At 34.0% G+C, this 26,270-nt stretch overlaps 1 protein-coding gene across 1 annotated transcript; it reads left to right on the top strand.

Annotated features, from left to right (window-relative positions):
• The first annotated feature begins 984 nt into the window (after window positions 1–984).
• Window positions 985–25,596, top strand: LOC138699878 (neuropeptide-like protein 33). Its single transcript, XM_069826078.1, has 2 exons — window positions 985–1,139; window positions 25,212–25,596. The coding sequence occupies exons 1-2, from the start codon at window positions 1,128–1,130 to the stop codon at window positions 25,425–25,427; spliced, it is 228 nt and encodes a 75-aa protein (XP_069682179.1). The 5' UTR covers window positions 985–1,127; the 3' UTR covers window positions 25,428–25,596.
• Window positions 25,597–26,270: the final 674 nt, after the last annotated feature.

Here is a 26,270-nt window from a genome sequence, read left to right as displayed (position 1 = left end):
TTGTTAGAAGACACATAAAATGCTTCCCTAACATTATTATTGTCGTTGTCTTCATTGTCACCATCATCATTATTAAATATACACCTGGTTTTACAATATACCAAACGTCTTCCTGTGCCCAAAAGCTCTTTCTTTGAAATTCTAATCCGTTGTCGCCATTCTTCTATATTCCATTGCCCTTCTATCTCATTTTTTTCTTCTTCATTCTATTTTTAATGTCATATATTTTTGCAAGGCGTGCCCCCTCTTCATTTTTCTAAATGGCATCCATTCTAAAATTATCTTCGGTAATCTTTCTTCTGGTGTATTCACCTGACATAATTAGGAACATTAAATCCAGACGTTTGAGACGGGCAGGGAATGCAGCACGTATGGGCGAATCCAGAAATGCATATAGAGTGTTAGTTGGGAGGCCAGAAAGGAAAAGACCTTTGGGGAGGCCCAGACGTAGATGGGAGGATAATATTAAAATGGATATGAGGGAGGTGGGATATGATGGTAGAGACTGGATTAATCTTGCTCAGGATAGGGACCAATGGCGGGCTTATGTGAGAACGGCAATGAACCTCCGGGTTCCTTAAAAGCCAGTAAGTAAGTAAGTATTATGTTTAGAGTTTCCGAACATACTGTGGAATTATTATGTGCATCGTGTCTTCTCTCTGGCTGCAAGAAGGGACAAACATCTTTATACTTTCAATATAAAAAATTGAATGAATCCGAGCTTTGGTCACGCACTGATTTCTGAGTAAAACCTGACAGAGTATGAAAAACCTCGAAAAGTACTTGTTGCTTTCTTCCTCGAAAGCAGATTAATTAAGTGTGAGCAGACTACGGTTTACTGCGTTATAATAGTTTATTGCTCTTGTTAGATACGTCGGCATTATTTCGAGTCGGTGAAGGCAATAACTCACGGCATTTGTTTCCAACAGGTGGCTCTCTCCATGTGCGAAAGCGAAAATGATCTAGAGGGGCGACTCCCTTGACAGATGAAATCTATATGACTGAGATTTCTAAAAGTCGTCAAGGTGAACATCAACCCGGATTTTCGGAATAGTATAAATATCAGATGAAACCACAATTTCAGCATCAGACGCTTCTTACAACAGAAACGCTCCAAAACCTCCACCATGAAGGCATACGTAAGTACTATTTTCTGTATTACAAAGAACGCTAACGCTAGGATTTTGTCCCTAATTTATGACATTTGCTATGTAACCGTTTATTTTGTGTCTTAACTGACCTTTGCATACTATACTTCCAAGACGTGACAAACTGGAGCCCTTGCGGTTCTTTGGGTTACTTTGTAACTACAGTATTTCTGTCATTAATTTTCATGGATAATTTATAAAATTAAGTCTTATATATCTAAAAAATTTATATTCAATAAAAGAAAATTTACGAATTAAAAATTAATTTTATTTCCCTCATAACATCCATGCTCCGGAAATTTTTAATACTGCTATAGATAAAATAAATCTTAAAAAATAATCTTCATTATTATCATTCACAAAATTGTGTGTTTTATAAAGCAAAACCACTATAACTGGAAGACAGAACAAACCATTCAACTTATTAAAAAGCTGGTAGTACACTATCAATCATTCTTTAACAAAGCATATGATAAAATATATCAAAGATAACCTAAAATTTAGGAACAAGAACCATCAGCCCCCATTTATAATAAATAAAATTTTTTCTACGATAATAAGTAAAGTTTCATGTTATCCACTGTTATCAGTGTGTAAAGTAGTTTGTGCGAGATCGTGCGTTTTGCTTGTTTTCCGCACAAAACCAATACGCGGTAAGTGTGAAATACCACATTCAGTATTCCCAAAGTAACACATAACAATTTCCCTCTTCTTACCGCTTAAGAGACATATTCATTTTACTGCTTTAGGCTTTTAACATATTATTTTAGAGACGTTTAACATAGTAATAATTATAAATTGGAAACTTACCACTGCAATTTCACCTAAATTGCACTGTTAATTATTGTTTTTAAATATTTGCAAAAATTAAGTAAACTCTACTACTCCACTAAAGTTATTGCATTCGTGATGCAAGTAACATTAAGGAAGCCGTGAAAAAATCAACAAGATTCCAGATGCCGATGTTATTACTGCAATATGTTATATAAATAATATTGTTAAAATATTAAAATGAAAAATAAATCATTACATAACCTTACCGTTTGTTTTAAGTTCGCATTTATAGACTGGGGGGAAAAAAAGACAGACGTATATCACGGCCTGCTGGAGTATAGTAAACACAGAAAACATTTTATAGCAACAACGTTGAAGAGAGATATTTTTGTTTTCCAAAATTGCAGTCATTGAACAGAAACCAAGATGGAGATTTCATTGCAACTAATTAGAAATTCGTCTTTCAGGTATGTAATAAATGATCTTCGCACAAAATAATGTACGATACACGAGCGGTATGTTTGTTTTCATATTCTCGGAAATTAAAAAAGCTCAACTACGTTTCGCTTTTTCAATCTTTTCCTCGAACATGAAAACATCAACATACCGCTCTTGTAACGCATATTACTATTAAAACACTAGTGAGTAAAAAAATAACTAATCACTTTAGACATTGCTATTCTTTTTACGCACTCTCAAAAAAATGTAATATTCGATATCCCTAGAAACTTCATTCAGTAAGAAATTAATGCATTACCTCGAACTTTCCTTACTCAAATAATTCACGCAACACAAATAAGTAACAAATTTAACATTCATATCTACATATTATTAGCTCTTATTGTTCTGATATTACATGCAATATTCATTGTAACAAAATTTATGATTCAACTGTTTGTAACCGCTTTGTTGATTATATGGCCGGTTTAGACGGCCATGAAATAGTGAACATGAACAAAACAGGCTGCCATTCCATGGATACTTCTTAATGGTTCTGAGTTTAGGCTGCCATGACACTGTGATCTTATAACCTCTCCAAGTTGAAACATTTCATGTAAATTTGTGCTATGGTAGAAAAAACATTGTATGACACACATTCGTAAAATTATCTTTTTTGTCCTCGTGCCAAAAAGAGAACCTTTACGAACTTGTCTCATAAACAACTATTTTGGTCACAGATATGCATAAATGAATTAAGAATAGTACTAATAGTACTATACTTGTATAGCTAAAATTAGTTCAAAATATTGCAATAGGCAAATTGTTGAAAGGAAAACAAAAGGAAACGTTCGTGGGTTAAATCATGGAATGCAAAACATGACAAGAAAAATATCCAGCAAAATCTGCTATAAGAGCTACAATGCGAGGATTTGAAAAGTTACATGCTAAATTAATTAAGAATAAATGAAGACAATTTTCAGTTTGTCCAGACTTGCTCTTCTTTCCTGTCACTTGAGACATTAAGTAGATGTTCTCTTTGAGATATTATATTGAGCCCCAGAAAACTGGATATTAAACATTGTGATAACCAATTTTTTTTTAGTTACCCAACATATGGCCCATTAGCATTTATGTTCTTGTTTTTTGTCCACGCCACTTTTGGTCACTGAAATTATGTCCATTATAGGTTTCGTTCCGACTATTTTTGGTAAATTCATTTTTTGGTCACAATTTATTTTAGCTCACACCATTTTTAATTGGTCATAATTTATTTGTTACAAGTAATACTAGTCTATTTTAATACAAAGTGGAATTTGTTACAATGAGTTCGTAATGTTTCTTGCAGTCGTTGGTTTTCCCCTTCAGGTTGCAGTGCATATAATTTAATTTTATGACTCATTGCACGCAGGTACAATTCAATGTCAACATTTCTTTTATATTCTTGATATCTGCCAACAGTTCTTTCAATTTGCTACTGATTTAATATGTCACGTTTTTATAGGATATCTGGCACTGCCATGACCTTCAGTTAGTTGTAATATCAACACAGAACTATCCCTTTCACCTTTCTGGATGTGTTCTAGAAACTTCCAAACAGATGCGTGATGTGTAACTAACATTCTCTGAAAACGAGAATGTCAACCTTGAACTTAGATGTTTCTGTGTTGAGTCCTGTTTTTTACCATATCATATACGTTCCAGATTTCAGATCCAAAACATGGTAAAAGAGCTTGTCTCCTACCTCTGGCTGGCTGTTCTATGATAAAAGTAGTTTCTATGTAGATTGCAATATTATTTACGATACTTCATCACGGATGGTGTCCAGTAGACCATCGAATATGTATTCCAAATCGTCCAAGGGGACGAAAGGTAAAAGAACGAGTTTTTACAGTGACAGAAAATGTCTGTTATCTAAAATACTGTATACGGTGACCGAAATGCCTTTTACCTACATATCTCTGGATATTATATTCAAAGACTCTTGTTGACGCTGGACATACTGTGTATGGACTTAAAGTTGTGGACGATAAGACGATGACCGAAAGATGTACGACCATATTTGAGGGGGACAAAGAGAAGTGGCCGAAGTGTTCTGGAAGCATTATATTCCTTATTGATAATAACTTACCACTGTAAATATGTCCGAAATGTAGAAATATATATGGTTTAATTTGTTTCTCAACGCAGAATACGCGCTATATTAACATGAGCAGGATGTCCCACCATCAGTAAATATCTATTATTATTATTATTATTATTATTATTATTATTATTATTATAAGTTAATGTTAATAGTCTGAACTACTATTTTTCAGCAGCAAAACCTTCAACAACCTGTGAACTTAATATAATATCTTACCCTGCATTTATCGGAAGGGAATAAGGAAAACTTACGCAAATTGTACTGATAATAATTGAAGATAGGACATAAAAAGGCTATAGCCCAAGCGCCAATATTAATTTCTTTTTCAAAAAAGAGTATGTCCCTGGCTCAATCCACTAAGAAAAAATAATACGTCCCATTGCAATTTATTTAGAACCTAGCTTCTTCATAAATGTGCAGAAAGTATGATATTACATGACTATGTAGTTTCACATTAAAAAGTTCTGTTTTCTAGAGCATTTCTCTTTGGCACATACAGCCTTTTTATGTCCCAGTCTTCACTTGTTCTCAAAGACTCACTACACACCTCCCTACCACAAAGTTATTGTTGATTGCTAAGCTTGTGAGCTAGTGACAAATGATGGACTAAAAAGTGGATTTCCGCGTCTGCGACATTTTCCGCTCTTCATACGAAAACGTTTCAAATACATCCATAGTAGTATACAAAGTGGACTGACGTCAAGGGCTTCCGGGCTCCCATGGGCGTGGCCCAAGGAGGGGTGGGGGAAGGGGGCGTGACCAAATGAGAGGTGAGGGGAAACGGGGTGTGACCAAAAGAGGGATAGGGGAAAGGGGGCGTGGTCAAAGGAGGGATAAGGGGAGCTGTTTTGTGATTGGTGAATGGGTATTTGCAAGCGAGTGGTGTGGGAAAGCGATTGACGAATGAGCATGGAGAGAATGTTGAAATGGAGTGGAGCTGTGAGAAGGAGGAGTTTTGGTTTCATGTGAAAGTGAAAGGTGTGTTACATAAGATCCAAGGCAAACCTCTCGACATGTGTTGAGGTCCGTTGTTTGTAATTCACCTTGAACCGGAACTCAATTTTGATTGGTGCATGGGGGAGGGTCTCAAATGCGATTGGTTAATGGGGTTGGAAGGGGATTGTGATTAGCGAATGAGAATGGAGACCTCATGTATGTGAGTGGTCGTAAACGGTGGTTGGGTGGGGTGATCCGCGTGTGCAATTGGATAATGGGAGAGAGATAATTTGGGGGGAGGGGAATGGGAGTGTTAAATTGCGATTTATCATTGGTATTACAACATTTGATTGATAGTGAGGAGAGGGGAGGAGTTGTGGTTGCCCCTGCGTGATAGTAATTTACCTTGAAAGAACTAGGTCACACGTGTCAAAAGGAAGGCGATGTTTCGAATATGCATGTTCCTGTAGGTCTTATTTGACACTTGTATTATTTTTTTCGACCACTGCCTGTTCCCTGGCCAGTTGAAAATAATTTTCTGTTGTGAAATATCTATGAGTATGTATTACGCAGTCGGTTTAGCCATCTGTGTGAGAGGTGAATCCCGCACGTGGAAGTGAAAGTGAGTCCTCGACTGTATGACATTGACTGTACATGGCTGTCTGAAGCACGGAACCAGTACCTGAAAGAGAAAGTGCATCACCTTGGTGGAAGTAAAATAATGCATCAAATCGAATTCAAAAAGATGAAATAGCGGAAAGGTGAGTAGAAATGAATAAAATTACTCAAATATGTGGAAAAAAACTCAATTCTCACTTCAAAAATGACCTATGATTATTAGAAGTGAATAAAATGTACAACATAATAACAATGGAGAAAACTCACTTTAACAGTCACCTGGTTACTGTATTTAAAGAGGCATAAATACATAAAGTTAGCATGATTTATATTCTATCTATGGCTGGAAGTAAAATCTTTTACCTGATTCCAGACATTCGCGGAGCAGACTGTAATTTCTCACAGCAGTTGTTAAAAGTACAAAGGGATACACATAAAAAGACTTGGACTTTTCAAGATAGATTGACGCATAACCATAGTCAGAGGAAAGGTTTCATTAAGGCAGTAAAATCTTTCACCTTACTCCTTCCGCAGAAAATTTAATAATAATAATAATAATAATAATAATAATAATAATAATAATAATAATACTTTTCCAAAAATAAATGGTGTTTACATTTATAATTACACGTCGTAACGCATAAATCTAACGCATGATTCTTATCAAAGTGCAAAATGCTCCATGCACCATATTGTAAGAACCTTTTAATATTTCTTTTTATTTATATGTTCAGAGAAGGTATATAAATAATGATAAGTATTAGTTTATTATGGGAATTCAAATTTTGCTCAACAAATATGTTAAATTTTAAAGCAAAGTACTCGCTTAAATGTCTCTTTAAAATGTCTTGCATTTCATCAGTGATGCATTCTCAAATATCTTTTAATTCACTCTCATGATTTGTTAGATTTAGAGCACATTCGCGGAGTAGACTGGTAATTCTCACATCAGTTGTTAAAAGTACAAAGGGATATACAGAACATGTATAATTAACCATCCTCAGACCACAAATCGTATTTTTGACATTTTTGTTTGTTTGTTTGTTTGTATGTATGTCTGTCTGTCTGTCTGTCTATGTTACCTTTTCACACAATAATGGCCGAACCAATTCGCATCGAAACTAAAAACAAGTTTATGCACAAGCACTGTAAGTTTATTACGAGTAAATAAAAGTAGATAAAATATACTATTCTTATTATTTAAAGACGCTCATGCACACAACTTCTTTTACATGGAGGTTCATAAAATCCAAGTAAATGCTCACTTGAATAATTACCTATAATTACTAGTCAATCTCCAGAATTAATAATAATAATAATAATAATAATAATAATAATAATAATAATAATAATGATAATAATAAAGGTGTTTTTATAGGTGCATCTAACATTGAAACATACGATTAGTTTTGTGTATTTTAATGTCACAATAAATAATATTCCCTGTTTGTTGTGCAAGACCGCCTTAAATAAATGGAATCTTTTCCGTAATACGCTGGATGGGTACAAACAGACATACCCCATTTCTTTATTTTACTTCCGTATTCAGACTATGAAGAGTAATACAAACGTGTTTCTTATAAGTGAATATAACATTGAAACATACGATTAGCTGTGTGTCTTTTAATGTTGCTATACTCTATCAGTCATCTCACGTTACAATAAGCTCAGTGATAGTATGTGAAATCTACATTACAATAATTATCGTTATGTTTAATATGGTATTTTAGTTAAATATAAAAAGAAGTCGATCAAATTCTCCCTGTTGGCTTAAAATATAAGTATTTAAATGGAAATTATTGATTTATAAATAGAATATGATACACAACCGAGAGAGTCTGAGATTCGCTTCTGGGAGATCATGGGTTTAAAGTATCTGACTGAACTTTTTCATAGTTTCCTTAGATGCATATTACTATTGAGCTCACTGGCGCGGAGTTATTTTTACAAAGGAGCAATTATATCTATATGAGTCGGGTAGAAGTGAAGATTGAATTTACAGTACGTAAGGTACTCTTTTATAGAGTAGAATTATTTCAACCTGAGTTACTAGTACGAAGGACGAAACTGGTAATTAGAATTAGATGCAATAGTCTATAGTGCGATAATATGCACATGATTTATAAATAGATTATGATACACAACCGAGAGAGTTTGAGATTCGCTTCTGGGAGATCATGGGTTCAAAGTATCTGGCTGAACTTTTTCATGGTTTCCTTAGATGCATATTACTATTGAGCTCACTGGAGCGGAGTTATTTTTACAAAGGAGCAATTTTATCCATATGAGTCGGGTAGAACTGAAGATTGAGTTTACAGTTCGTAAGGTACTCTTTTATAGAGTAGAATTATTTCAACCTGAGTTACTAGTACGAAGGACGAAACTGGTAATTGGAATTAGATGCAATAGTCTATAGTGCGATAATATGCACAAAAGAACTGAAGACTGTATCGAAATGAAAGGTCACAATTTTAAAAAATTTCTTTAAATACCGGTATACATATTATAATTATTTTTCAATTTAACTTCATGACTGTCTATCGGGATGTTTGTTACCTTTTCACGCAATAATGGCCGAACCGATTTCTATGAACATTAAGTACACATATAACAGATTAATGAATATGGGACTGCTAATTAGATGCAATGAACTTACATTAGCCTACTGTAGAATCGTGTTTAAGCTTACATTCCAACTACTCGACTGAGAAAGAGACATGTGTGAGAGTACCACATGCCCCATGACCTTCCTTTAGATGTCTAATATGACATTGAGAGCAAGGTTCATGTATCGATACAACATTCACCGCGCTAACCATGATTGAGAAAATGGGTAGAGAAAGTAAAATAACGAACTGTTGCATTAGAGACAATTTCGAAAGCTGTAGTTAAATATAAAAAAGAAGTGGATCCAATTCTCCCTGTTGGCTTAAAATATAATCTTTAAATGGAAATTATTGAATTATAAATACGCTGTGATACACAACCGAGAGAGTTTGAGATTCGCATCCGAGAGATCATGGGTTCAAAGTTTGTGACCAACCAACCTGACTGAACTTTTTCATGGTTTCCTTAGACGCTATTTTATTCACATAAACAATGATGCAGAACCGAGAGAGTTTGAGATTCGCATTCAGGAGGTCACGGGTTCAAATTCTGTGACCGATCAATCTGACTAGTCATAAAGACAACTGCCAGATTGTGAAATTAACATGTCATGAATCATCACCGCCTTAATTACCAATACGATAAACATTAATCTTCATAGGTGAATCTAACAATGAAACATACGATTAGCTATGTGTCTTTTAATTTCGCAATATTCTACCCATATTCGTTTTCCGTGTTTCTTAAAATAATATTTATATACCTAATTCATTTGAATTTATTTTATTCACATAAACAATGATGCAGAACCAAGAGAGTTTGAGACTCGCATTCAGGAGGTCACGGGTTCATATTAAAGTAAAATAATGAATATCACTACTATTGCATTAGCGACAATTTCGAATGGAAGAGTTAAATATAAAAAAGAAGTGGATCAAATTCTCCCTGCTGGTTTAAAATATAAGTCTTTAAATGGAAATTATTTAATTATAAATAGACTGTGATACACAACCGAAAGAGTTTGAGATTCGCATCCGGGAGATCATGGGTTCAAAGTTTGTAACCAACCAACCTGACTGAACTTTTTCATGGTTTCCTTAGACGCATATTACCATTGAACTCACTGGAGCGGAGTTATTTTACAAAGGAGCAATTGTATCTGTACGAGTTTGGTAGAATTGAATATTGAATTTACAGTATGTAAGGTACTCTTTTATAGAGCTGATCAAATTCTCCCTGATGGCTTACCGACCAATCTGACTAATCATAAAGGCAACTGCCAGATTGGAAATTAACATGTCATGATTCATCACCGCCTCAATTACCAACACGATAAACATTAATTAAATCTATAATTGGTTACTGCTGAGGATGAACATTAAGGTATGTGATTAAAAATTAATTATTTATTATTAAGAGTTAAGAATGTCAACGTACTCGTAGATGAAACAAATAATTGCGGACTAAAGCAAAGAGATGCCTTTACTTTTTAACTTTGCTTTAGAATTAGCCATTAGGAAAGTTAAGGATAACAGAGAGGGTTTGGAATTGAATGGGTTACATCAGCTGCTTGTCTATGCAGATGATGTGAATACGAGTATGTTAGGCGAAAGATCACAAACGATTAGGGAAAACACGGACTGACACCGATTGTATCTAACGCTATTGAAAACACTGTGGTAGCTCCTTTATTTATTGCTCTGGTGTTTCCTTAGATTCATATGAGTAATTTAGCATTGAGCTCACTATTTTAAAAAGTGTCACGAAATAACGTTCCCAAATACTATTCGTTTCCCATGTTCCTTAAAATAATATATATGTACCTAATTTCATTTTAATTCATATTATTTACATAAAAATGATGGTTATTGCTCTGGTGTTTCCTAAGATGCATAAGAGTAATTTAGCATTGAGCTCACTATTTTAAAAAGTGTCAAAATAATAACGTTCCTGCGCTCATAATTTACCCACACTATTCGTTTCCCATGTTCCTTGAAATAATATATATGTACCTAATTTCATTTTAATTCATTTTATTTACATAAAAAATGATGGTTATTGCTCTGGTGTTTCCTTAGATGCATATGAGTAATTTAGCATTGAGCTCACTATTTTAAAAAGTGTCACGAAATAACGTTCCTGTGCTCATAATTTACCCACACTATTCGTTTCCCATGTTCCTTAAAATAATATATATGTACCTAATTTCATCTTAATTTATTTTATTTACATAAACAATGATGCGCAACCGAGAGAGTATGAGACTCGCATTGAGGAGGTCACGGGTTCAAATTCTGTGGCCGAGTATAAAGACAACTGCCGGATTAGAATTTACATGTCATGATTCATCACCACCTCAATTACCAATACGATAAACATTAATCAAAATCTATAATTAGTTATGGTTACGTCACCTTTCTCGGGGTTGATTGCTATCCCAACATGAACATCTGGCATGGTTGCACAACCGACCTCTGGAGCGGATGCTATCCCAATGGTGGCGCCAACATCCAGTCAAGTATGTTCCGGATCTGTGTTTGCGTTATCGGATAGAGCTTTCAAAAATCGTTTGAAGACTTATATTGCTCTAAATCTAACAAATCATGAGAGTGAATTAAACGATATTTGAGAATGCATCACTGATGAAATCCGAGACATTTTAAAGAGACATTTAAGTGAGTACTCTACTTTAAAACTTAACATATTTGTTGAGCAAAATATAAAAAAACCCAATGATATTTCAATAAATGTTTTTGCACTTGACGAGAATGATTATGTATTTCCTCTCAGGATGTGCGAAATGGAATTACCAAATCATAGGGCTTTGTTATACATTAGTAATGATAGAGAGTTTTGGATTTGAAATACACAAGTTCATTATATGTTTGTATGATGAATGGTATAAAACCTGAGGATATGGAAGCATGATTGAGAGTCATGAATGTCACAATTGTGTGAATGTTAATGATTAAACTAAACCTAGTCATTGTGGATTGAGGATGGGGATGTGCTTGGTAAAAGAAAATAGTAACAAAATAACATTATATGTATATATTGATTCATAAAAAAAAAATAACATGTAGTGAGTATTCAAATACTTTTTCAGTTAGTGAATTCCAAGACAATCCATTGCTTCCAAATTATACACATAACTGGTGATAAATTGTTCCAAGAATTCTTTCTTTTCCACACCCTTTGTATAAATACACTGAATCAGCATCATTGTAATTAACATAACCAATACGATTAGTTTCACGGCGTCCAGTGACGGGGTGGTTTCAGCACAAAACAGCATCCTTGCTGTAAATTCCCGTGGAGACGGCAAGTTCTTTTAAAATACAGTGTTGTTTATTCAAGCTTCTTGGAAACCTTGTACGTCAGTTATCATAATGGACGTCCTGAAACAAAATAAAAGCGGTGTAGCATGATACCTATTGTAAATTGTATAATGTCACAGAAAAGAAAAACGCAAACACATATACTTACATTTTTAAACATATGATATGAGTAAAAGCACTTCATACATAATCCAATAAGACACTTTGAACATTGTGTTCGAACAATGCTCTTACACCCTTTTTGAGCACATCTCTTCCTCCCTTTCAATGGGATATATTGAACCCAATGATTTATACAATCATATCGAGATACTCCATCATATGTAATCGGGGAAGAAGTTAGTTGCACACCCAGTTTCTCTGTCCCCATCATTGCAAATGATGCGAAAATGGAATTCTTGTTACATATATATATATATATAACAACTTGTCGAAAATGTGACCTATATTTTACAATATGTTGAAAATGTGACATGTATGCAACAACTTGTTGAAAATGTGACCTATATGTAACAATATGTTGAAAATGTGACATGTATGCAACACCTTGTCGAAAATGTGACCTATATGTAACGATATGTTGAAAATGTGACATGTATGCAACAACTTGTCGAAAATGTGACCTATATGTAACAATATGTTGAAAATGTGACCTATATGTAACAACTTGTCGCAAATGTGACCTATATGTAACAGTATGTTGAAAATGTGACATGTATGCAACAACTTGTCCAAAATGTGACCTATATGTAACAATATGTTGAAAATGTGACATGTATGCAACAACTTGTCGAAAATGTGACCTATATGTAACAATATGTTGAAAATGTGACATGTATGCAACAACTTGTCGAAAATGTGACCTATATGTAACATTATGTTGAAAATGTGACATGTATGCAACAACTTGTCGAAAACGTGACGTACATGTAACAATATGTTGAAAATGTAACATGTATGGAACAACTTGTAGAAAATGTGACCTATATGTAACAAAATGTTGAAAATGTGACCTATATGTAACAACTTGTCGAAAATGTGACCTATATGTAACAATATGTTAAAAATGTGACATGTTTGCAACAACTTGTCGAAAATGTGACCTATATGTAACAAGAATTCCATTTTCGCATCATTTGCAATGATGGGGACAGAGAAACTGGGTGTGCAACTAACTTCTTCCCCGATTACATATGATGGAGTATCTCGATATGATTGTATAAATCATTGGGTTCAATATATCCCATTGAAAGGGAGGAAGAGATGTGCTCAAAAAGGGTGTAAGAGCATTGTTCGAACACAATGTTCAAAGTGTCTTATTGGATTATGTATGAAGTGCTTTTACTCATATCATATGTTTAAAAATGTAAGTATATGTGTTTGCGTTTTTCTTTTCTGTGACATTATACAATTTACAATAGGTATCATGCTACACCGCTTTTATTTTGTTTCAGGACGTCCATTATGATAACTGACGTACAAGGTTTCCAAGAAGCTTGAATAAACAACACTGTATTTTAAAAGAACTTGCCGTCTCCACGGGAATTTACAGCAAGGATGCTGTTTTGTGCTGAAACCACCCCGTCACTGGACGCCGTGAAACTAATCGTATTGGTTATGTTAATTACAATGATGCTGATTCAGTGTATTTATACAAAGGGTGTGGAAAAGAAAGAATTCTTGGAACAATTTATCACCAGTTATGTGTATAATTTGGAAGCAATGGATTGTCTTGGAATTCACTAACTGAAAAAGTATTTGAATACTCACTACATGTTATTTTTTTTTTATGAATCAATATATACATATAATGTTATTTTGTTACTATTTTCTTTTACCAAGCACATCCCCATCCTCAATCCACAATGACTAGGTTTAGTTTAATCATTAACATTCACACAATTGTGACATTCATGACTCTCAATCATGCTTCCATATCCTCAGGTTTTATACCATTCATCATACAAACATATAATGAACTTGTGTATTTCAAATCCAAAACTCTCTATCATTACTAATGTATAACAAAGCCCTATGATTTGGTAATTCCATTTCGCACATCCTGAGAGGAAATACATAATCATTCTCGTCAAGTGCAAAAACATTTATTGAAATATCATTGGGTTTTTTTATATTTTGCTCAACAAATATGTTAAGTTTTAAAGTAGAGTACTCACTTAAATGTCTCTTTAAAATGTCTCGGATTTCATCAGTGATGCATTCTCAAATATCGTTTAATTCACTCTCATGATTTGTTAGATTTAGAGCAATATAAGTCTTCAAACGATTTTTGAAAGCTCTATCCGATAACGCAAACACAGATCCGGAACATACTTGACTGGATGTTGGCGCCACCATTGGGATAGCATCCGCTCCAGAGGTCGGTTGTGCAACCATGCCAGATGTTCATGTTGGGATAGCAATCAACCCCGAGAAAGGTGACGTAACCATAACTAATTATAGATTTTGATTAATGTTTATCGTATTGGTAATTGAGGTGGTGATGAATCATGACATGTAAATTCTAATCCGGCAGTTGTCTTTATACTCGGCCACAGAATTTGAACCCGTGACCTCCTCAATGCGAGTCTCATACTCTCTCGGTTGCGCATCATTGTTTATGTAAATAAAATAAATTAAGATGAAATTAGGTACATATATATTATTTTAAGGAACATGGGAAACGAATAGTGTGGGTAAATTATGAGCACAGGAACGTTATTTCGTGACACTTTTTAAAATAGTGAGCTCAATGCTAAATTACTCATATGCATCTAAGGAAACACCAGAGCAATAACCATCATTTTTTATGTAAATAAAATGAATTAAAATGAAATTAGGTACATATATATTATTTCAAGGAACATGGGAAACGAATAGTGTGGGTAAATTATGAGCGCAGGAACGTTATTATTTTGACACTTTTTAAAATAGTGAGCTCAATGCTAAATTACTCTTATGCATCTTAGGAAACACCAGAGCAATAACCATCATTTTTATGTAAATAATATGAATTAAAATGAAATTAGGTACATATATATTATTTTAAGGAACATGGGAAACGAATAGTATTTGGGAACGTTATTTCGTGACACTTTTTAAAATAGTGAGCTCAATGCTAAATTACTCATATGAATCTAAGGAAACACCAGAGCAATAAATAAAGGAGCTACCACAGTGTTTTCAATAGCGTTAGATACAATCGGTGTCAGTCCGTGTTTTCCCTAATCGTTTGTGATCTTTCGCCTAACATACTCGTATTCACATCATCTGCATAGACAAGCAGCTGATGTAACCCATTCAATTCCAAACCCTCTCTGTTATCCTTAACTTTCCTAATGGCTAATTCTAAAGCAAAGTTAAAAAGTAAAGGCATCTCTTTGCTTTAGTCCGCAATTATTTGTTTCATCTACGAGTACGTTGACATTCTTAACTCTTAATAATAAATAATTAATTTTTAATCACATACCTTAATGTTCATCCTCAGCAGTAACCAATTATAGATTTAATTAATGTTTATCGTGTTGGTAATTGAGGCGGTGATGAATCATGACATGTTAATTTCCAATCTGGCAGTTGCCTTTATGATTAGTCAGATTGGTCGGTAAGCCATCAGGGAGAATTTGATCAGCTCTATAAAAGAGTACCTTACATACTGTAAATTCAATATTCAATTCTACCAAACTCGTACAGATACAATTGCTCCTTTGTAAAATAACTCCGCTCCAGTGAGTTCAATGGTAATATGCGTCTAAGGAAACCATGAAAAAGTTCAGTCAGGTTGGTTGGTTACAAACTTTGAACCCATGATCTCCCGGATGCGAATCTCAAACTCTTTCGGTTGTGTATCACAGTCTATTTATAATTAAATAATTTCCATTTAAAGACTTATATTTTAAACCAGCAGGGAGAATTTGATCCACTTCTTTTTTATATTTAACTCTTCCATTCGAAATTGTCGCTAATGCAATAGTAGTGATATTCATTATTTTACTTTAATATGAACCCGTGACCTCCTGAATGCGAGTCTCAAACTCTCTTGGTTCTGCATCATTGTTTATGTGAATAAAATAAATTCAAATGAATTAGGTATATAAATATTATTTTAAGAAACACGGAAAACGAATATGGGTAGAATATTGCGAAATTAAAAGACACATAGCTAATCGTATGTTTCATTGTTAGATTCACCTATGAAGATTAATGTTTATCGTATTGGTAATTAAGGCGGTGATGATTCATGACATGTTAATTTCACAATCTGGCAGTTGTCTTTATGACTAGTCAGATTGATCGGTCACAGAATTTGAACCCGTGACCTCCTGAATGCGAATCTCAAACTCTCTCGGTTCTGCATCATTGTTTATGTGAATAAAATAGCGTCTAAGGAAACCATGAAAAAGTTCAGTCAGGTTGGTTGGTCACAAACTTTGAACCCATGATCTCTCGGATGCGAATCTCAAACTCTCTCGGTTGTGTATCACAGCGTATTTATAATTCAATAATTTCCATTTAAAGATTATATTTTAAGCCAACAGGGAGAATTGGATCCACTTCTTTTTTATATTTAACTACAGCTTTCGAAATTGTCTCTAATGCAACAGTTCGTTATTTTACTTTCTCTACCCATTTTCTCAATCATGGTTAGCGCGGTGAATGTTGTATCGATACATGAACCTTGCTCTCAATGTCATATTAGACATCTAAAGGAAGGTCATGGGGCATGTGGTACTCTCACACATGTCTCTTTCTCAGTCGAGTAGTTGGAATGTAAGCTTAAACACGATTCTACAGTAGGCTAATGTAAGTTCATTGCATCTAATTAGCAGTCCCATATTCATTAATCTGTTATATGTGTACTTAATGTTCATAGAAATCGGTTCGGCCATTATTGCGTGAAAAGGTAACAAACATCCCGATAGACAGTCATGAAGTTAAATTGAAAAATAATTATAATATGTATACCGGTATTTAAAGAAATTTTTTAAAATTGTGACCTTTCATTTCGATACAGTCTTCAGTTCTTTTGTGCATATTATCGCACTATAGACTATTGCATCTAATTCCAATTACCAGTTTCGTCCTTCGTACTAGTAACTCAGGTTGAAATAATTCTACTCTATAAAAGAGTACCTTACGAACTGTAAACTCAATCTTCAGTTCTACCCGACTCATATGGATAAAATTGCTCCTTTGTAAAAATAACTCCGCTCCAGTGAGCTCAATAGTAATATGCATCTAAGGAAACCATGAAAAAGTTCAGCCAGATACTTTGAACCCATGATCTCCCAGAAGCGAATCTCAAACTCTCTCGGTTGTGTATCATAATCTATTTATAAATCATGTGCATATTATCGCACTATAGACTATTGCATCTAATTCTAATTACCAGTTTCGTCCTTCGTACTAGTAACTCAGGTTGAAATAATTCTACTCTATAAAAGAGTACCTTACGTACTGTAAATTCAATCTTCACTTCTACCCGACTCATATAGATATAATTGCTCCTTTGTAAAAATAACTCCGCGCCAGTGAGCTCAATAGTAATATGCATCTAAGGAAACTATGAAAAAGTTCAGTCAGATACTTTAAACCCATGATCTCCCAGAAGCGAATCTCAGACTCTCTCGGTTGTGTATCATATTCTATTTATAAATCAATAATTTCCATTTAAATACTTATATTTTAAGCCAACAGGGAGAATTTGATCGACTTCTTTTTATATTTAACTAAAATACCATATTAAACATAACGATAATTATTGTAATGTAGATTTCACATACTATCACTGAGCTTATTGTAACGTGAGATGACTGATAGAGTATAGCAACATTAAAAGACACACAGCTAATCGTATGTTTCAATGTTATATTCACTTATAAGAAACACGTTTGTATTACTCTTCATAGTCTGAATACGGAAGTAAAATAAAGAAATGGGGTATGTCTGTTTGTACCCATCCAGCGTATTACGAAAAAGATTCCATTTATTTAAGGCGGTCTTGCACAACAAACAGGGAATATTATTTATTGTGACATTAAAATACACAAAACTAATCGTATGTTTCAATGTTAGATGCACCTATAAAAACACCTTTATTATTATTATCATTATTATTATTATTATTATTATTATTATTATTATTAATTCTGGAGATTGACTAGTAATTATAGGTAATTATTCAAGTGAGCATTTACTTGGATTTTATGAACCTCCATGTAAAAGAAGTTGTGTGCATGAGCGTCTTTAAATAATAAGAATAGTATATTTTATCTACTTTTATTTACTCGTAATAAACTTACAGTGCTTGTGCATAAACTTGTTTTTAGTTTCGATGCGAATTGGTTCGGCCATTATTGTGTGAAAAGGTAACATAGACAGACAGACAGACAGACATACATACATACAAACAAACAAACAAAAATGTCAAAAATACGATTTGTGGTCTGAGGATGGTTAATTATACATGTTCTGTATATCCCTTTGTACTTTTAACAACTGATGTGAGAATTACCAGTCTACTCCGCGAATGTGCTCTAAATCTAACAAATCATGAGAGTGAATTAAAAGATATTTGAGAATGCATCACTGATGAAATGCAAGACATTTTAAAGAGACATTTAAGCGAGTACTTTGCTTTAAAATTTAACATATTTGTTGAGCAAAATTTGAATTCCCATAATAAACTAATACTTATCATTATTTATATACCTTCTCTGAATATATAAATAAAAAGAAATATTAAAAGGTTCTTACAATATGGTGCATGGAGCATTTTGCACTTTGATAAGAATCATGCGTTAGATTTATGCGTTACGACGTGTAATTATAAATGTAAACACCATTTATTTTTGGAAAAGTATTATTATTATTATTATTATTATTATTATTATTATTATTATTATTATTATTATTATTATTATTAAATTTTCTGCGGAAGGAGTAAGGTGAAAGATTTTACTGCCTTAATGAAACCTTTCCTCTGACTATGGTTATGCGTCAATCTATCTTGAAAAGTCCAAGTCTTTTTATGTGTATCCCTTTGTACTTTTAACAACTGCTGTGAGAAATTACAGTCTGCTCCGCGAATGTCTGGAATCAGGTAAAAGATTTTACTTCCAGCCATAGATAGAATATAAATCATGCTAACTTTATGTATTTATGCCTCTTTAAATACAGTAACCAGGTGACTGTTAAAGTGAGTTTTCTCCATTGTTATTATGTTGTACATTTTATTCACTTCTAATAATCATAGGTCATTTTTGAAGTGAGAATTGAGTTTTTTTCCACATATTTGAGTAATTTTATTCATTTCTACTCACCTTTCCGCTATTTCATCTTTTTGAATTCGATTTGATGCATTATTTTACTTCCACCAAGGTGATGCACTTTCTCTTTCAGGTACTGGTTCCGTGCTTCAGACAGCCATGTACAGTCAATGTCATACAGTCGAGGACTCACTTTCACTTCCACGTGCGGGATTCACCTCTCACACAGATGGCTAAACCGACTGCGTAATACATACTCATAGATATTTCACAACAGAAAATTATTTTCAACTGGCCAGGGAACAGGCAGTGGTCGAAAAAAATAATACAAGTGTCAAATAAGACCTACAGGAACATGCATATTCGAAACATCGCCTTCCTTTTGACACGTGTGACCTAGTTCTTTCAAGGTAAATTACTATCACGCAGGGGCAACCACAACTCCTCCCCTCTCCTCACTATCAATCAAATGTTGTAATACCAATGATAAATCGCAATTTAACACTCCCATTCCCCTCCCCCCAAATTATCTCTCTCCCATTATCCAATTGCACACGCGGATCACCCCACCCAACCACCGTTTACGACTACTCACATACATGAGGTCTCCATTCTCATTCGCTAATCACAATCCCCTTCCAACCCCATTAACCAATCGCATTTGAGACCCTCCCCCATGCACCAATCAAAATTGAGTTCCGGTTCAAGGTGAATTACAAACAACGGACCTCAACACATGTCGAGAGGTTTGCCTTGGATCTTATGTAACACACCTTTCACTTTCACATGAAACCAAAACTCCTCCTTCTCACAGCTCCACTCCATTTCAACATTCTCTCCATGCTCATTCGTCAATCGCTTTCCCACACCACTCGCTTGCAAATACCCATTCACCAATCACAAAACAGCTCCCCTTATCCCTCCTTTGACCACGCCCCCTTTCCCCTATCCCTCTTTTGGTCACACCCCGTTTCCCCTCACCTCTCATTTGGTCACGCCCCCTTCCCCCACCCCTCCTTGGGCCACGCCCATGGGAGCCCGGAAGCCCTTGACGTCAGTCCACTTTGTATACTACTATCCATTCACAAATATTAATGAGGGTGCGTTCTATTATTTAGTGTGAAAGATGTTCAGTGACAGTCCTCCTAAGGGACGAATATTTAGCATGGTATGAACGGAAAAGTCCTCTACCATTCTGTTCTTTTGTGCTTAGATGCTCCAGAAATAATTATTTTGCATAATAATTTTTATTCCATTATCCTTTAAATATTAAATACAGTAAATACATATGTTATAAACGTTTTTACATAAGAGTTCTCAGATCCAACAAATACTGTATCTGTCACGTTTATGGTTTACGAGTATTTAAATATCTTAATTATTAATAAATCACATTAAATAATGGATATTTGGAAAACTACTGTTACCGAATGTTGACGCGTGTTTTACCCTACTAAGTCTTCAGTACCACGAGGCGTAGAGAGTTTTGTAGCGCGGTGCAATGAACAGGCATTGTCTGTTTACATATTTTCCCCCCTCACTGCTGCGGAGAAGGGGTTTTTCCATGCGCTGGCAAGTTCTGCTGAGGTAAGAAGGTACTGCCTATCTCGACAATGTTAATTTCATGAAGTTTGGGTGGACATTACTCAAAAACTGTTACATATTATCTAAACAATATTTTCAGGGAGTGTTTTTACATCCTTAGTCTTTAATAATACCTACTTCAAATTGAAAAATGTTAACAGGTCTATGTCTCTTAATTTCACAGTTTTCTGGCTAAAATTTTATATCGGTATCATTTTAAATATTGTCCAATAATGCCATAGCAAAACCCATTTCTATTTTTAGTCTTTTGGGTCTGGTTAATGCACACAAAAATTTTCGTTTATTTTTTATTAACAGTTTTGAAAAATATGTAACAATCATTTTTTCTCGGTTTTACGTTTTTATATTTAAATAAATTATATCTCAACATCTGTTAACACTCTTCAATTTGTAGTAGACATTATTAAAAAAAAAGATTGTAAACACATTCCCTGAAAATCTTGTTCAGATATCTGTAACAGTTTGTTTAAAAACGTGCAGTCAAACTTCATGAAATTTTTGAGATAGGCAGTACCTTCTTACCTTAAATTTACTGTGATTTTGCAATCCTTTCTAGAAATGAAGTCATTTTCCCAGTAAATAAAAAGAAATAACGCAAAATGGAAAAGGAAAATTATTTTCCTCTTATCTTAAGGATTTATTCTGTGACGTTACACCTCCACCCCGGATATTACTACCGTAGATGTAGTGTGGTTAGAATATCCTACGATTATATTTAAAAAAAAATTGCAACAGAGCTTTCTTCTTAAGTATTGTAAGAAGAAGCCTTGTCCAGTGATACAAAATGTCTGGTTTCTTGCACATTGTCATGAATGTAGACACATGCAATATTTCGATGTTAGGTATCGATTCCACCTCCACGGAAGTTAAGAGGAAGGACCTAACCCTTTCATTCAATACAAAGAGATATTTCCAACGAATTACCTCTTGCTAATGACTCCAACAGATTATGTATGTTTCCTTTTCTCTATATTTTCTGATGATGAAGCCGATACACATCTTAGATATCGTAGATGTAGGATCGACATCGTGGTGACTAAAGATCGCGGCAGTCCATAAAGTATTAGGTCAAAATAAGTCCAGATATCGTCGTGTGAATGCAAGAACTAGGTAACTCGAAATTTGCGTTTTTTAGTTACCTCTTTTATAGCATAGCAAAAATCGCACAAAATGTAATGCAAGAACTTGGTAACTGATCGAACGATACCAGTGACATCCATTTTCCAATATAACAAATAGGTAAATGAAATCGAGACATATTCCTTAGTGCAATAAATAAGTAAATAGGCAATGTTACAAAATATGAAAAATCAAGTTACCTAGTTCTTGCATTCACACGACGATATGAACTTAAGGGTTGTTAAGCACCTTGGATTAGCATTAGTAGCTTACCCACACTTCAGTTCTCTGCACAGGGCCATATTGCGGTAGTAGTCATGGAAACCTTATCCAACCAGATAAATATGCACGTCCTTTGTATCGAATTGCATTAATCTATGCGTAAAACTGGATTTATATTTCAAACTAATAAAATACAAGGTGAGTCAAAAGTCACTATCCATTTCAACATTTGAGGACTTGAAAGCAGCCATCGAAAAGGTTTTCACAGAAATTTATTCGAATCAGACTTTATGCAGGAGAGTATTTCAGGTACCCTAGATAGATTTCAGCGATGTACAGGTAGCAGCAAATTCGGATTCCACGTTAAATTTCCATAAGAATAACTCTTAACCCCACTTTCGAAAAAATGAACTTGACCGTCTTTGCAACTAGGTTATTCATGTGTCTCCAATTACAACATTTCAAGGCATTTCAATAAATAGGTACCACCGTAATGATTATGGTAAACATATTCTCCCAGGTAATTAAACAGCAACATTAAGCTGTAAATTGTTAGTGCGTGCATTTTGAGTTAATCGCATTTTAGTCTAACTTAAAATAGCTGTACTATTATTTAGGATCGTTTATTTCCTTTTTTATTGTGCATTTTATTTAATTTTCGTATGTCTTTTCTTCTTTATTATTATTTTATTGCATTTCATTTTGTTATATTTTTTCCTTACGTTTTCCATATTAACTATTTGTACTAAATGAGTTGCTTTTTATTACATTTCAAAGTATTTTACTTTCTTTTTTCTATTAAGGTATTATTTTTTATGTTGTTTAGTATAGATTTTGTTATGCTTTTATTATTTTTTTGTAATATGTTATTATTCTGTTCTTTAACTTTTTGTTAAATTTTCACTGTTTGCATACTTTGTGACCTGGTAGAGTGTAAGAGAAGGCCTTATGGCCTTAACTCTACCAGTATAAATAAATTATTATTATTATTATTATTATTATTATTATTATTATTATTATTACTTCCAGGCGAAGCCAGGTCACAAAAACTTACAGATTTAAAACCACAAGTTATTATTTTATATTTATTTATTTATTTATTTAATAATAACATATACATAAAAACGTTACATTAAAATACCCCGAAAGAGCAAAGCTCGTGTTCGGGGACAGTTCCGTTACATAGATACACATACTTTGTAGACAAAATACTTAAGAAAAAAGCTCACATAAAGATTGTAATAAAATTAGTAAATAATAATACTAATAATAACTGAGTGAAAAAAGAGACGATGTTTAGATTGATGGATTAATATTAAATTATTATTAGTAGTATAATTAGTGCAGGTCATGTTGAGATAGTAACCAAGATAAAATAGAAAAATACACTTAGGATAGAAATAAACTTGTTTTACAATACATGGTACATAATATATATACAGGGAAGTCTGTCATATAAATTTTTTAATTCTGGATCTGAAAATTTCATTGCTTAAAGTAGTCAATTCTGGATGAAATTTTATTATCGAATTATATAGCCGTGGACCATAATTTGTACTGTGTAGTAAAGCAGCAGATGTGAAATATTTAGGTTCAACTAATTTAAGAATTTCATTTCGTCTCGTATTATGAGCATGTGGCTGAGCTACAAATTTCGTTCTATTTTTATGATAGAATTTCATTAAAGAGTATTCATAAATTTGGTCAATTCTAAAAACATTCAATTCAGAATGGATCAAATTTGTTGGATAATCCAGTCGCCTTTTCAAACAAATTTTGATTATACGTTTTTGCAACATAATTAGAGGAAAAAGAGCAGTTTTTGTAATGCCTCCCCATCCAATTATACCATATTGGATAACAGATTCAACTAGAGCCAAATAAACCAAACGTAATACGTGAGTAGGCAAGTAATGGCGAAGGTTTACAAATTTGTAAATTGTTTTTATGTTCCTAATATTGAGAATGTTGTCAAGCTTTCGTATAGAATTGCGGAACTTATTGCAAAAAAATATAAAGCCATATAGTGAATGAGAATTTATCAAATACTGTTTCATAACAGCAGCTGAGGAAGTATACACTAATTTAGTTTATATGTTTAAATCTGTAAGTCTTTCGCAAAACACTGTAACAAGGTATATCGAAGAACTGGAGTGTGATTTGGAAAATCAATTAAAGAAAAAAATAAAATCAATAACTTATTTTTCTCTTGCCTTGGACAAAACATCAGACACAACGGATAAGTACAATTGACAATATTTCTGGCGGGCAATGACAGTGAACTAAACGTAAATCATGTCATAAAAGTCAACCCAAGAAAGTTAAGTTAGATTAAAAACAGAGACAAAAGTGTATGTGGGTTATTATTGTCTTTTCACAAATCAAGACTGACATTGCAACCTGCAGATCCGCCGCTGAAAGAAAGAAATCAGTGAAGACATTTTTAAACATAAACTGTGCATGAACGCGTCATTCTCTTGCAGTGAGTTGGAGGAGATAAGTCCACCCTCCCCTCTTCTGAAATGTTTGGGCGCCCATGACCTATACCCCTGATCACATATATAACAGATTGGTCATCCACATGTTAAAATCGGTAACATGTGAAAGAGAACAACCGCCAGGATCGCCACCATCGATTGAGAATGACCGCTAGATGGAAGTACAATTGCTCCATGCAATTCAAATGAGAATTATGACGTGACTTCTTATGCAATACCTAGATGGCAGCATAGTTAAATCGATAAAAGTTGTTACCGTCAAAGCCTATAAGATTGAGCAATCTGTTATGTATGTGATCTGGGCCTATACTTAAGGAAGTGAACGGTTTCCAATTACTGTATCTGCAGGAAAATGAAGCAGCTGCGTTTGATTAGGAACTCATGGAAATAAAACCTCTCACAAATAGGATTAAAAGAAAGACTGGACATTTTTGGTGAGATCAACCATAGCCAGTAGTCAAAAGCACCTTACTATCTTAAACATTCTTTCGCAGATTGCTGTTGTTTTCGCACTCTTCGCCGTGGTCGCTGTTGTCTTTGCCCAAGAAGCCAACAAGGAGAACCTTAAGGGTTCTGAAGCTGTCTACTATGGCTCCCCTTATGGAGCCTACGGAGGTTATGGAGCCTATGGAGGTTATGGAGCCTACCCTTACGCAGCTGTTGGAGGATATCACGGCGCTTATCCCGGAGCTTTCGGATACTACCGCTGAAGAACTCTTCATATGACGTTATTGCTCTGACTCTGCTATTCCAATTGACTACAGCGAAAACATTCAACATTACTGAGAAATTATCACTGAATAATTTCAATTTCATCACTATGTCTCCAATTCGGTCATCCTGTGCAGAAAATGTTATAAATAAATAAGTTAAACATCATTAAGTTATTTTACACCTGAAAGATCCCATTCCTCAATATTATTATCAGGTCTGCTATTATCCTACCATATTATCATGATGATAATCATTATGCACTAATTAGTATACAGGATGGAAGTGAAATAACCTTCCTTATTGAAATGAAGATAGGGTATACGTAAATGAAAAGCAAACTATATTACATTTTATGATTACATGCACGGTTGAATATGAAATTAAGTTCGAAGTTTCAGCAGTCCAGCAACATCGCCGCTAACACACACTTCTCATGATACAGAAGTAAGAGGTCAACGAACTCGGCGTGTCTCGCTAGGTGAACTGTTCTCTGGCGCGACGTTGCAACCTAATCGCATCGTGTAGTGGCTTGAAATTAGAGGTTTTTAAAATTAAATTTACACAAAAACCATCCATGCTATTCAAATACACCAGAGGGATGAATTATTATTTACTAGATTTCTTAACGATATGAACAAAAAACACGGTCCTACTCGCAATAGTTATCTAATAAGAGATTGTTAAACATTTGAGAAAAAATACATTTTTTTTAACTATTAACTTTCCACCAATATGGCAATATAGTTTTTATTACATACAACATGAGCTATTCACTCAGAAAATCTGCAAGTTTATTTCACTTCCACTCTTATAACTGTGTTATAACAGTTGCAAAAGAA

Source organism: Periplaneta americana, chromosome 5, assembly GCF_040183065.1.
Source record: "Periplaneta americana isolate PAMFEO1 chromosome 5, P.americana_PAMFEO1_priV1, whole genome shotgun sequence".
In the NCBI taxonomy this organism is placed as follows: Eukaryota; Metazoa; Arthropoda; class Insecta; order Blattodea; family Blattidae; genus Periplaneta; species Periplaneta americana.
This window is presented reverse-complemented; position numbering and strand designations above follow the sequence as displayed.